We start from the raw sequence: 14,747 nt of genomic DNA, 5'->3' as shown, positions 1-14,747 counted from the left end.
TTGCTGTGGTGAGCTCAAAAAGCCCCTGGTGGACTGTCTATTTCTTCAATGCCTTTTTCTTTAAGTGGCACATATTTTTAAAAAGTTAATAAAAAAATAACCTTAGAAGATTGTTGCAGGTAATGTGGTATAAACTCATTGTTAATGAGAACAATGTTACTCTGCTGGAGGACAGAGTTGAGGCTGAGGGGGGTGCTGCTCTGTCACTATGTGATTTTCCTCCTGATGGTGGCCAGCTCTCTCTGAAGGTCAGCAAACTTGGGACGCTGTTCAGGTTTATAATCCCAACATTTCATCATAATTTTAAAAATATCCTCTGGACAGTTCTGAGGGGCTGACATTCGGTATCCTGAAGAAGAACAGAGAATTTAGAATGGAGATAATATATGTGTTCACACAGGGCATTACACAGTATGCAAATTTTTGTTGCCTTATGTTGTAGGTATAATAGAACAAAAATCATTTCAGGACAAACTGAATGTTCTCTATAAGAGATGCAGAATTCAGTATCACATAGCCAAAGAATTGCCTTCTAGTTCAAAGACCCTATTATTTTGTCTGTTCATTTACCAAAAATCTGATGTAAGTTGCAGCACATACAAGTGCATATTTCAGTTGCTTTAAGTATTTGCTTTTAGAATTTGCTTTTAGACTAATTATAATAAAGTAAAAAATCAAAATCAACAAGCAACTATAAACCAGAGACACACTATAGGAGGGTTGGGGGGAGAAGGGAGTAGGATCAACACAAGGGTGGTGGGAATTGTATGGGGACTATAACCAAGATGAAAATGCATACATTGTACAAAAATGAAAAATGATGTAAAAAATATACAAAATTAGAATTTGCTTTTAATATTCTGAGCAGAGTTTTAAAAAAGTCATCACTATATTTTAGATTTTTGAAGATAAAGAGATGATGAGGATTTTATCAATAGGGAAATAAAAATCATATGAGTTTGCTCCCTTGCAATACAAGAAGAATCTGAAGCCAAAGTTGCCTGGTGGCACACAAGCTTTGTGCTGGGCAGTGTATATGTGCCTACGTGTTTTCCTCAGGAAGGACGACAGATGTCTGTGAGGAATAGAAGGTAGCACCGGAGCTAGAAAGTCAACCTCCTATACCCAGTAGTATAAACATGCCACTCTGAAAGGGGCTAAATGCTAGGGCATTGGACTTGGTCAAAAAACATTGTTTCTCTTGAGAGCTGTGGACTATACCAGTGCATGCTAATATGTCTCAATCCCCTATTTATCCCTGCCCCTGATCTGGGAACACCACAGGATTTCTTCAGAAGTGTTATAAAATCTCAAGAATTTCTTCCTGAAGGTTATTAGCAGTAATATGAATGGTGTTTACTTGGCCTAAAATAGAAAAACAGGGCAGTGTTCCTCAACCTCCTATTTTCCTTGAAGACAGTGACCAGCACGACCTGGCAGATGTGATGCCAGGTAGGGGGAGTGGAAGAAAAGTCTATAGGACACAATTTTTCAAATGTTGAGATCTTTTAAAATTTGTTTATGTTGTATAAAAGCCTTACCATCCATGGCGTTCAAAAGAAGATTTATCAACACCTCTGCTCTCTGTTTATATTCTCAAATAGTATGTGCCTTCTCCCTTTACCCCAAGAAACCAGAACTACAGCTGTGGTACTAACCCTACGGCTGGATGTGAACACCACTAACCCGTGCCTTTGGCTCACCTCTTTCTACTTGCTCCCGTGCTTGTTGATTTGTCATTCCAGGGTAAGGGCAGACCCCTAAGCTGAAGGTCTCCCAGAGGAGGATGCCAAAGCTCCACACGTCACTCTCAGAGCTGTATCTCCCTGGAGGCAAACAAAACCATAACCATGTAAGTGGATAAGTAGCTGACCATTTCTGGCTATATGAAGTCTATGTCAGTCACATATTAACATATTTAAACTCATGCAGGTGCTCTATTCTCTTTGCTAGTTTTACTTTCTAGCACTAGTAGTAACAACTGATAAAAGGAACAATGTTCAAACTGCTAGATTAACCAAACTAGCTTCCAAATCATTACTCCCCACCAAGAACAGATATTCAGTCAGCATGAAAGGTTACTTTCTCTGTAGTATCTCAGTTAGATGTGTGGTTTACATTAAAGTGAAAAAAGATATGACTTTGTACATATAAATGTCTAGGAGTGTAAATAAGTTAGATTTCTGAGATTTTGTCTTTTGCTTGCATCATTTTATAACCAGTGAAATTATAAGCAAATATAAAGCAATAAGAAAAGTTTCTTCACTTTTTTTACTCATCTTGTTTACAGGTATTAAATGCTTCAAAGTGTCATTTTCTCCACTGATAGTTTCATTTACAGACAACATATTTTCCTGTGTGTTTAGAATAGAGCTGAAATTAATAAAAACAAGTTCTTATTGTTGGTGCCTTGTTAATGTCAAAATATCTTGGTGTACCTGTTTTATTGAGCTGTATGAGCTAAGCAATTAGGATTTTTTTTTTTTTGTAGTTATGTAGATAAACAGAGAAAAAACCAACAAGTTATTTCCTGGATATCATGTGGAGATGGATATGAAGTCAAGGACAGGAAGCAGAAAAGTCCCTTTCAATCTTCAAGAGGCTGAGAATTTCCAAGATTTCCCCAACATAATTGGTTTTATTTTATTATATATATATGTATATACATATATTTTATATCATAACTTCCCGGCTTAACTCTGCCACTCCAGAATTTATAAACACCCCTTGTCTAAAAATGTCTTGTTACTTTAAGTAGGATGGCCCTTTCTAGTTCCTAAAAAAAATAAAATGAGGGCCTCCCTGGTGGTGCAAGGGTTAAGATGCAACCTATGAAGCTATCCTATGAAGCCACTGCAGCACAAGTTCAACCCCCGGCCAGGGAGCTACCCACATGTTAAGCAAACCTCTCCTGGCTCGACTGCTGCTCCCCTCAGCAGTGTATTTCAGTCAATCCGCCTGTTCTGCTCTCCACTTTGTCTCTGGTGAATCCTCTCACCTGACCCCCCCACACTCCTCTGGCCTGTACCCCAGTTCTTGTATGTATAAATAAATCTTTAAAAAAATAAAATGATTACTAGAGTGTGCCTGCACTATGATAATTGCCCTCACGTCAGAGTTTGAAATGTATTTGCTTCTCACTTACCCCAGCTGTGAGAATAAGTTTCCTTCTTTGTAAACAGGAGTTACAGACATTCACTATGCTGTTCATGGGGAGATTAGTTTTCTTGTCTGCATATCAAATCTTTCCATGTTTTATATATAATGCCTTAATACTTTTCATGGAAATAATTTAACAGCTATAATTAAGACTAATTCTTCAAGAAAGTAGAAGGTATGCAGCATTAAGTGTCTTTTTTTGTATAAGATGATATCTAAGCAGAGATCAAGAAAGGCATGCCAAGATCACATTCCAGAAGTGAAAGTTTATAACCTACCTCTAGATCCTTGACCTCTGTACCTGGCTTTGAGGGATAATTTTAATGAGCAAAGAGTAAGTTACAAGTTTATAGCATTTTGTTACTTTTCCATCTCTCACTTGATCTTCATGATACCCCTTAAGGGAAAACATACTATCATTTTCATTTTGCAAACAAGGAAACATAGGTTTAGAGAGATAGATGATTTGTCAAGGTCATGCAACTAATGAAATGATTGGTTAGGACAATTGGTCCTTATGGGCAATCTCTTCACTGTAAATCCTGCCTCCCTTGCATTTCAGAGATCTGAGTTAAACCCATTAATTAGACACATCAGCTCCAAATTCTCAAGTGGCAAATGAAAAAAAATTCCTTTAATAATTGATAGATTATTTTAATTCTTAGCTTTAGAGGAGTAATATAGTGACCTTTTGTTTATCTATTTATTTATCTATTTATTTATTTTATTACCATCACCAAAAACCCTCACCCATACACCATCTCCTCCATCCTTTTCCCTATTCCTTCTGGTAACCAGTATGTTATTTTTTGCTAGGTCTACATTTTTATTTCTTCTATTGTTTGTATGTAATTTTTTTGATATTCCTATTTCACACAGAAACCATCCAATATCTGCCTTTCACTTTTTGAATGATTTTGGTCAACACAATCATCACAAGGTCTACCCATTTTGTGCCAAATGCCACTCTTCATCTTTCTTCACAGTTGTGTAATATTCAATTGAATGTCTGCTCCACAATTTTTCTATCCATCTACTGAAGGGCACTTGGGTTGAGTCCGTGATTTGGCAATTGTAAACAGTGCTGTTATGTACATAGATCTTTTCATGTTAAAATGTTTATGTTAAGGTATTCGCCAGGGTTGACCACATACAGGGTTACAAGACAATCATCAAGACATGAAGACAGAAATTATACCAAGTATCTTCTCTGACCATAAATATACTGAACTATAAGTTAAGTACAAAAAGAAAATATTTAACATGTGAAAACTGAGTAATACACTACTGAACCACCACTGGGTTAATGAGGAAATCAAAGAAGAAATAAAAAAAATACCTCAAGGCAAATGATAATGAATGCGAACAACCTTTCAGAATGTCTGGGATACAGCAAAAACAGTTCTAAGAGGGAAGTATATAGCAATAGTATACAGGCAAATATTAAGTATATAGTATATTGTATACAGGCAAACATTAAGAAACTAGAAAGAGCCCAAACAAACAACCTTGCCTCTCATCTCAAAGAACTATAAAAAGAAGAATTAAAAAAAAGTCAGTAGAAGGAAACAATAAAAATTAGTGTGGAAATAAATGAAATAGAAATCAAACAGAGTCCAAATGATTGATGAAGTCAAAAGCTAGATCTTTGAAGAAAATAGAGAAAACTTCAGCTAGGCTCACTAAGATAAAGAGGGAAAAAACTCACATAAATAGGATCAAAGATAAAAGAGGAAAAGTAACAACAAATACTTCACAAATAATAATAGGTTACCTGAAACATTTATATGGAAACAAATTCAACAACCTAGATGAACTGGACAGAGCCTTAAAATTATAGTCATAAAACTAAACAAATAGAGAAGAACCAGAAAGCCTGACCTGAACAAATCAATTACAAGCAAAGAAAGTGAAACTGTAAGCAAAACTCTCCCAAAAAAACAAAAGTCCAGGACCAGTAGGCTTCACAAGTTAGTTCTACCAAACCTTCAAAGACAAACTAATACCCATCCTGCTCAGACTCTATCAAAAAATTGAGAAAGAAGTAATTCTTCCAAACAGGTTTTATGAGGCCAACACTACACTAATATCCAAAAAGAAAAACCCCAAAGTCAACACAAAGACACAGAGAAAGAAAACTACAGATCAATCTCCCTAATGAACCTAGACAAAAAAAATTCCTCCATAAACTCTAAGCAAATCAAATTCAATAATGAATTAAAAAGATTATACAGTATGACTGCGTACAATTTATACCAGGAACACAAGGATGGTTCAACATCTGAAAATCAATAACTGTAATATACCAAGTTAACAAGAAGAAAAGGAAAAACCACATGGTCATATCATTAATGATAAGAAAATGTTTGATAAGGTTCAACATTCATTTATGATGAAAACCCTTGAGAAAATGGGGATAAATGGAACATAACTTAACATAATAAAGAGTATTTATGATAAACCTACAGCTGGTACCATTCTCAATGGTAAAAAAAAAAAACTGAAAGCCTTTCCACGAAGATCTGGTATATGACAAGGATGTCCATTCTCACCACTACTATTCAAGATAGTATTGAAAGACCTAGCTAGATCAATTAAACAAGAGAAAGGAATAATAATAAAAGGAATCCAAATTGGGAAAGAAGAACTAAAGCTGTCATTATTTGAAGACGAAATGATAACATACATGGAGAACCACGACGACTCCATGGAAACACTAATTCAACAACAACAACATCAACAACAACAACAACAAAAACACTTCAGCAAAGCGGCAGGATGTAAAATCAACACACAAAACCAGCTGCCATTTTATATACCATTAGTGAACTAGAAGAAGAAGAAATTAATGAAATTATCTCATTTACAACCTCACCAAAACAAAAAACAAAAAACCAAAAACCAAAAAACCTGGGAATAAACTAACAAAGGAAATGAAGGACCTGCAAAGGAAAAACTATGAAACACTGTTAAAAAAGAAAAGAAGGCAGAAAGAAATAGAATGATATTCCCTGCTCATGATTGGAGGAATGACCATTGTCAAAATGGCCATCCTACCCAAAGCAATTTAATTATTCAATGCAATCCCAATAAAAATCCCAATGGCATTCTTCAAAGAAATAGAGCAAAGATTACTGAAATTCATATGTAAACACAAAAAATCCTGACTAGAAAAAGCTCTCCTGGCTAAAAAGGGGAAAATGAGGTTATCACATTTCTGAACTTCAAAGTATACTATAAAGCCATAATAATTAAGACACCCTGGTACTGGAACAGAAATAGATACACATACCAATGAAACAGAATTTAGAGGCAAGAAATACAATTACACTATTACAGACAACTAATATATGACAAAGGAGCAAAGTATATACATGGGAACAAGGAAATCCTCTTCAATAAAGGGTTCTGGAAAAATTGCAAAAGACCATTATATCACACTGTACATGAAAATCAATTCAAGATGGACAAATGCCTTGGATATGACCTGAAACCATAAAATACATAGAAGAAAACATAGGCAAAACACTCTATGACATAAACCTCAGAAACATCTTTATGGACTCATCTCCAGTAGCAAGGAAAACAAAGGAGAAAATAAACAACTGGGACTAAATCAGACTAAAATGCTTTTATAGAGCAAAAGAGACAGTGACCAAAACAAAGAGTGAATGGGAGGAAATATTTGCATACCATACATCTGACAAGGGATTGATAATCAAAGATTTACAAAGAATTATACAACTCAACCAAAGAAAACAAACAATGCAATCAAAATATGGGCAGAAAATCTAAACAGACACTTCTCCAAAGAAGACATACAGATGACCAACAGATATATGAAAAATGTTCATCATCACTTATCACCAGGGCAATGCAAATCAGAACCACAATGAGATACTCGGTTATATCTGTGAGAACAGCCAATAAACAAAGAAACAAACAAAAACAAACCCACAAACAAGTGTCAGCAAGGGTGGAGAGCAGAAGGAACACTATTACACTGTTGGTTGGAATGTAAACTGGTCCAGCCCCTGTGGAAAGAAATATGGAGAGTCCTCAAAAAACTGAAAAGGGATCTATCTATGATCCGGTGATTCTACATCTAGGAATCTACCCAAAGAGCACAAAAACACTAATTTGAGAGGAAACCTGCACTCCATTGTTTATAGAAGCACTAGTTACAATAGCCAAGATATAGAAACAAACTAAATGCCCCAGAACAGATGATTGGATCAAGAAAATGTGGTATATATACACAATGGAATACTACACAGTGATTGAAAAAAGCTGAACTCCTGCCATTTACAGCAACATGATCAGAACTGGAAGGGATTATGCTTATGAAAAAAATGTTCAACATCACTAATTATCAGAGGAATGTAGTTCAAAACCACAATGATTAGTCTTTTTCCTGGTCTCTTATTTAGGTTTTCTAATATGAGTGAGACCATCTGGTATTTTTCTTTTTATTTCTGATTTATTTCGCTGAGCATGATCCCTTCTAGCTCCATCCATGTTGCTGCAAACTGAAAGTGTTTATCTTTTTTTGATTGCTGAGTAATATTCCATTGTGTATATGTACCACATCTTCTTGATCTAGTCATCTATTTTTGGGTATTTGGGTTGCAAAGACTAATCAATACACAGTAAAAATCAAAATCAACAAGCAACTATAAACCAGAGACACACTACGGAGGGGGGGTAAGGAGGGGTGGGGAAAGGAAGGACTAGAGTCAAAATAAGGGGGGAGGTGAATTGTATGGGGAATATAACCAAAACGAAAATTCATACATTGTGCAAAGATGAAAAAAGATGCAAGAATTATATAAAATAAAATATTTAAATAAAAAAAATAAAATCAACAACCAATTATAAACCAGAGACACACAATGGGGGGGGGAGAGAGTAGGATCAAAACAAAGAGGGGGTGGAAATTGTATGGGGACTATAACCAAGATGAAAATGCATACATTGTGCAAAAACAAAAAATGATGTAAAAAAATAATAAAAATTTTTACAAAAACAAAACAAACAAAAAAAAAACCCAACCCACAATGAGATACTACCTCACACCAGTAAGAACAGCATGTATTAAAAAAAACTGGAAATAACAAGTGCTGGCAAGGATGTGGAGGAAATGACAGGAAACAACACGAACCCTCATATACTGTTTTGTATGAATTTAGACTGGTCTAAGCCCGATGAAAAACAGCATGGAGATGTCCCAAAATATTAAGAATAGACTTTATAAAATGATCTAGCAATCTTACTCCTAGGTGTCTACTCAAAGAATGCAAAACCACTAAATTAAGGGATCTATGTGAGTCCCAGGGCAAGGTAGGGTTAATCAGGCAGCTTTAGATACAGTGCAGGCAGGGACTTTGGGAGAGTGAAAGAGGTTTTTGAGATAAGGACAGTAAATTCTAAGAAGTGTTAACCAAAACATACCCCAGAGATGAGGTCAGAAAGTCCTGGAGGACTAAATAAAGAGTAAAACTTGAGAGAACAAGACCTTGAACAGGGGAGGTAAACTCTAAGATAAGAGCTGGGAAGGTGGGCACATCTGCCCAGAGAAGTATAGCCACTAGGAGAAAGAGCCATCCACAAAGCAGGATGATGAGATTTTAGAATAGAGAAAGAAAGATTTAACTCTTCCTAGAAATGGGCCCACAATGGCTTTCTTGCCACTCGCAAGTACAGCATACCTGGCAGTCCTTACTTTCTTTCTTTAAATAAAGTTTTCTTGTGCATGGTAGGAGGCAGTAGTCAAGCTTCATTCTTTTGCATGTAGCAACCCAGTTTTCCCAGCACCATTTATTGAACAAATTTTCTTTGCTCCATTGCATATTCTTTGCTCCTTTGTCAAAGATTAGTTGACTGTAAATCTGTGGGTTTATTTCTGAATTTTCTATTCAGTTCCATTGGTCAGTGTGTCTGTTCTTGTTCAAATACCATGCAGTTTTGATGATTATGGCTTTGTAGTATAGCATGAGGTCTGGGCAGGTGATACCTCCATTCCCTTATTTTTTTTTCAGGAGAGCTTTAGCTATTTGGGGTTTTTGGTGGCTCCATATGAATTTCATCAATATTTGTTCTATTTCTTTGAAGAAGTCATTGAAATTTTTATTGGAATAGCATTGAATCTATAAATTGCTTTTGGTAGGATGGTCATTTTGATAATGTTAATTCTTCCAACCCATGAGCAGGGGATGTCTTTCCATTTCTTTGTGTCTTCTTCTATTTTTTAAACAGTGCATTATAGTTTTCTTTATATAGGTGTTTTACCTCTTTTGTTAGGTTTATTACCAAGTATTTGATTTTTTTTTGTTTCAATAATAAAAGGGATAGTTATAGTTTACTTGATTTCTTCTTCTTCATATTGATTATGTACAGGAAGGATACTGATTTTTGGGTGTTGATTTCGTATCATGCTACTTTACTAAACTGATTGATTAGTTTGATTAGTTTTTCTGTGGAGTTTTTGGGGTTCTCTAAGTATATTATCATATCACCTGCGAATACTGATAGTTTAACTTCTTCCTTCCCTATTTGGATTTCTTGTATGTTTTTCTCTTGTCTTATTGCTCTGGCTAAGACTTCCAGTATTATATTGAAAAGCAGTGGTGAGAGTGGACATCCTTGTCTTGTTCCAGATCTCTTCACCATTGGGAATGATACTGGCTATGGGCTTATCATATATGGCCTTTATGATGTTGAGGTATGTTCCTTGTATCCTGAGAATTTCAAGGGCCTTTATTATAAATGGGTTTGTACTTTGTCAAAAACTTTCTCAGCATCTATTGATATTATATAGTTTTTATATTTCTTTTTGTTGATGTGTTGGATTACACTGATTGATTTTCAGATGTTGAACCATCTTTGTGTCCCTGAAATAAATCCTACTTGGTCATGGTGAATTATCTTATGGATACATGGTTGGATTCTGTTAGCTAAAATTTTATTGAGGATTTTTGCATCAGTGTTCATTAGAGAGATTGGCCTGTAATTCTCTTTTTTTGTGTTGTCCTTCTTTGGTTTTGGTATTAGTGTAATATTGGCTTCATAGAACGTGTTTGGTATTATCCCTTCTTTCTCAATTTTTTCAAAGACTTTGTGAAGGATAGGCACTAGTTTGTTTCTGAATGTTTGGTAGAATTCATTTGTAAATCCATCTGGTCCTGGGCCTTTGTTTTTGGGGAGGGTTTTGATTACCATTTCAATTTCACTGCACAAAAACTAACTCAAAATGGATTAAAGAACTAGACATAAGACCTGAAACCATAAAATATATAGAAGGAAATATAGGCAAAACACTACATGACATATATACCTCAGTAACATCTTTAAAGACACATCACCCAAAGCAGTGATAGTGAAGGCAAAGATAAACAGCTGGCACTATATCAAATTAAAGAGCTTCTGTGCAGCAAAAGAGACAGTAACCAAAACAAAGAGACACTCCACTGATTGGGAGAAAATTTTTATACACCACACTAATGATAAAGGACTGATTATAAAAATCTACAAAGAGCAGATGAGACTCAACAACAACAAAGCAAATAATCCAGTCAAAAAATGAACAGAAGAGCTAAAAAGAAACTTCTCCAAAGAGGAAATGCAAATGGCCAACAGGCATATGAAAAAATATTCAACATCACTTGCAATCAGGGAAATGCAAATCAAAACTACAATGAGATACCATCTTACACCAGTGAGAATGGCACATTGAAAAAACTAGCAGCAACAAATGTTGAGGATGTGGAGAAAAAGGAACTCTCCTGCACTGCTGGTGGCAGTGCAAACTGGTCAAATCACTATGGAAAGCTGTGTGGAGATATATCAACCTGCTAAAAATGGAGCTTACATACGATCCAGTATTCCACTCCTAGGTATTTACCCAAAGGACACAGAAACATTAATTCAAAAGGGCACCTGCACCCCTATGTTTATAGCAGCACTATTTACAATAGCTAAGCTATGGAAACAAACCAAATGCCCAAAAATAGATGACTCGATCAAGAAGATGTGGTATACACACACAATGGAATATTACTCAGCAATCAAAAAAGATAAACTCATGCAATTTGCAGCAACATGGATGGAGCTGGAAGGGATCATGCTCAGAAAACTAAGCCATAAAGAAAAAGAAAAGTACCGGATGGTCTCACTCATAGCAGGAATTTAGAAAACCTAAATAAGGGACCAGGAAAAAACCTTATTATACTAAAGTAAAAATCAAAACCAACAAGCAGCTATAAACCAGAGACACACTATGGGTGGTGGGGGGTAGAGGAGGGAGTAGGATCAAAACAAGGGGGGTGGGAATTATATGGAGACTATAACTAAGATGAAAATGCATAAATTGTGCAAAAATGAAAAATGATGTAAAAAATGTATAAAATAAAAAAAAATAAAGTTTACATTCTTAAAGTTTGTTTCTCTCTGTTACTTATCTAAAATGCCGTTTTACAGCTTCATGGAACAAGAACTTGTGGTGGTTCAAGGGCTAAATTAACAGTGCACACAGGTGTCATATGCACTCATATGTTCATGGCAGCACTATTAGCCAAGGTATGGAAACAACCTAGGTTCATATGGAGAGGTGAGTGGATTAAGAAAATGTGGTACATATACACAATGTAATACTACTCAGTTATAAAAAAGATAAAATCTTGCCATTTGGGACAACACAGATTGGATATGGAGATTGAAGGTGATTATGTGAAGTGAAATAAATCAGAAGTAGGAAAACAAATACTTGTTGAGTTTACTCATAATTGAATATAGAGAAAGAAAACAAATGAACAGATAAAACCAAACCACAACAATGCTAGAAATTTGACTGTAGATTTCAGGCTAACAGAGATGGCATGTAAGGGATTGGAGAGCAGGAGACTATAGAGAAGGATTATGGGTACCTTGGTGGTGGGTGTGGTATGGTGACACACATGTGAATATGCGTGAGCCTTCACCTCTGATCCATACATGGTCTTATATGTCAACATTATCTCAATAAAATACAATTATGAAAATATATAAAATAGTTAATTTTATGTCCTAAGAATTTATAAAGAAAGCTTTGTATTTAATTCAGGCATTAAATTACAGCAATTATAAATGTCTTATTTTTCTTGAGGGGGTAATTTTTCATTTGTGTCAATAATCATTTTATGATTCATCTTTATTCACAACATACTATACCAATTCACCAATCCATAGCTTATATGCTGCTTCCCTTGTTGAAAAATGTGATTTCTAATTTTACTTAAAGCACAGTCTTTTTTTTTTTTTTTTTGGTTCAAATTATTGAGCTGTTACCCATCTTGTTATGGCCCATTTCTTTCCAACCAGATTATGCAAGCTGTATTTATTTTCAATTACAATGAAAATTCAAGTAAAAAAAAAAATCCCTGCAATTTTAAAATGTAAGTCCCATCTTTCTTTTCCTACAAGATTTATACAAGTTCCAGAGACTGAGATGCTAGAAAGTCAGGTTGACTTTTGGAATGAGTGACAGAAAAATTGATCAACTTAATATTTTAGGAATCTAATATTAGTTGAAGTTATTGGACCAATTATAAGACAGTCAAAGAAATGGTTCTGAGTCATACCAACACTTTCACTCTGTATGTGATTTGACTACTAAAACATTTATTTTGATCAAAATGAAAAACTATCAGATGTATAATCATATTTCAAAGTGTTCATACGTGTATCCATCTTTTAATCTAGCAACTTTACATATAGGCATCTCACCAATAAGGTCAATGAATTAATTCTGTGCTCATGTTTATTGCCAAGTATGAACCATTATACAACATTTGTGCTGCTCCTCAAATCCCTCTAATGTGGGATCTTTTTACCCCTGTAACTTTAACTGTGAATGTTTTCTGCTGATAGAAACCATTTTTGCCACCAAAAAGAAAGAGTTTCTATTCTTACCATAATTAAGAGCTTCTGGTGCTGTCCATTTAATGGGAATCTGCTTTAAGCCAGAAGATGAATACACTCCACCATCTTCTTGACGAGACATTCCAAAATCACTGATTTTCAGAACACTATTTTCACCTACCAGGCAGTTTCTTGCCGCAAGATCCCTAGGTAATAATAAGACACAGAAAACACCTATTAAAAACAAATTGAAAGCCTCTTTCACATTTATCACGCCCACACTTCTCAGTTTTACATTTGCAAAGTATTTTTAATGAGGTTAGGAATGCTTGGGATTCACCAGTCCATCCCATCTTTTCTATCATAGGTAAAAATCTTACATGAGAACACTTGCATATGGAACAGGCAACATGCTAATTTTTTAGGTGCCACATATATTTCCATTTAAATAGAAAAACACTGATTCTAGGGTTAAAAGAGAAAATCACAGAGGAGAGGCTAAGCAAACATGGCAGGCATTACTTGTGCTGTGATTGGTTTTCCTAGCAGTAGTGTATAAGAGTCTCTGTGATGACAGTGTTCTCTAGCTATGCTGCACTGGCCACAGGTGGCCATCAGTCTCATGTGGGCACTTGAGCACTTTCTATGTGGCTAATTGATGAAGAAATTAACATTGTCATTGATTTACTTTTGATTAATTAAACTTAAAAAGCTGCATGTGACTTGTAGATACTGAGAAGCCTTTGGCTATGTAGCCCTAGAGGTTTCCAAAGGTTGAGGAGGGAGGCTAGTAATTCTCTACACGTTGACCCAGCCCTGCCTCCTCTGCCATCTTGTTCCACTCTCTCCATAATTTATTATATTGTAGCCCTACTGGGATTCTTTCTGTCTCCAAATGCAGGACAAGTCCTCTAAATACAGAAAGCTAATTTCTAATGTAAGGTCTTTACACTCAGTTGTTTCCGTTGTACCATTTTCTCCTCCCTCTCTATTTTTAAGTAAAAGAACCTTGATTTTAGTGGGATATATTGTCATTCAGCTAAAAACTGCCCCACACTTGTAGCTAGGAGAGGCTATAATGGGCCCAATGAGAGGTAAACAGGAGATTTGTCTAAAAATTTTAGGAAGTTTCTTTAAAATTAAGGGGAAGTGGGCCTCCCTGGTGGTGCAGGCGGTTGAGCAATGCACTGTGAAGCTGTTCGCTGCCTCTGCAGCGCGGGTTTGATCCCTGCCGGTCGGTCAGTGCGAGAATCCCACATGGCGCAGCAGACCTCTCCTGCTGCCTCCGCTGCTCCCCTCAGCAGTGTATTTTGTCAGTCTGTCTGTTCTGTTCCCTTCTCTGTCTCTGGTGAATCTTCTCACCCTCCCACGTATCTGGCCTGTACCCGGTTCTTGTATAAAAAATAAATCCTTTTTTTTTTTTTAAGATTTATTTATTTATTTATACAAGCACTGGGTACAGTCAGAAGCACGGAAGGGTGAGAGAATTCACCAGAACCAGAGCGGGGAGCAGAGCAGGCAGAGTGACGAAATACACTGCAGAGGGGAGCAGCGGAACGCAGCAGGAGAGGTCTGTGCGCCATGTGGAACACTCGCAGGGGTCCGGGGATCAAACCGGTGCTGCAGAGGCTGCGGGCAGCTTCGCAGCCCAGCGCTCAACCGCTATGCCACCAGGGGTGGCCCTAAAAAATAAA

General features: G+C 36.1%; 1 protein-coding gene across 2 annotated transcripts in view; it reads right to left on the bottom strand.

Annotated features, from left to right (window-relative positions):
- Nucleotides 1-206: 206 nt before the first annotated feature.
- Nucleotides 207-14,747, bottom strand: part of FER (FER tyrosine kinase) — a gene marked incomplete at both ends in the record, with an annotated part of 433,549 nt that continues 419,008 nt past the window's right edge. For both annotated transcript variants that reach the window (XM_084234011.1, XM_084234012.1), the window contains 3 exons: nt 207-349; nt 1,704-1,826; nt 13,105-13,259. In XM_084234011.1, the coding sequence (XP_084090137.1) occupies nt 207-349; nt 1,704-1,826; nt 13,105-13,259 (421 nt within the window). The remainder of the gene's footprint in view (nt 350-1,703; nt 1,827-13,104; nt 13,260-14,747) is intronic.

This window comes from Talpa europaea, assembly GCF_964194135.1.
Source record: "Talpa europaea genome assembly, chromosome: 5".
NCBI lineage: Eukaryota > Metazoa > Chordata > Mammalia > Eulipotyphla > Talpidae > Talpa > Talpa europaea.
This window is presented reverse-complemented; position numbering and strand designations above follow the sequence as displayed.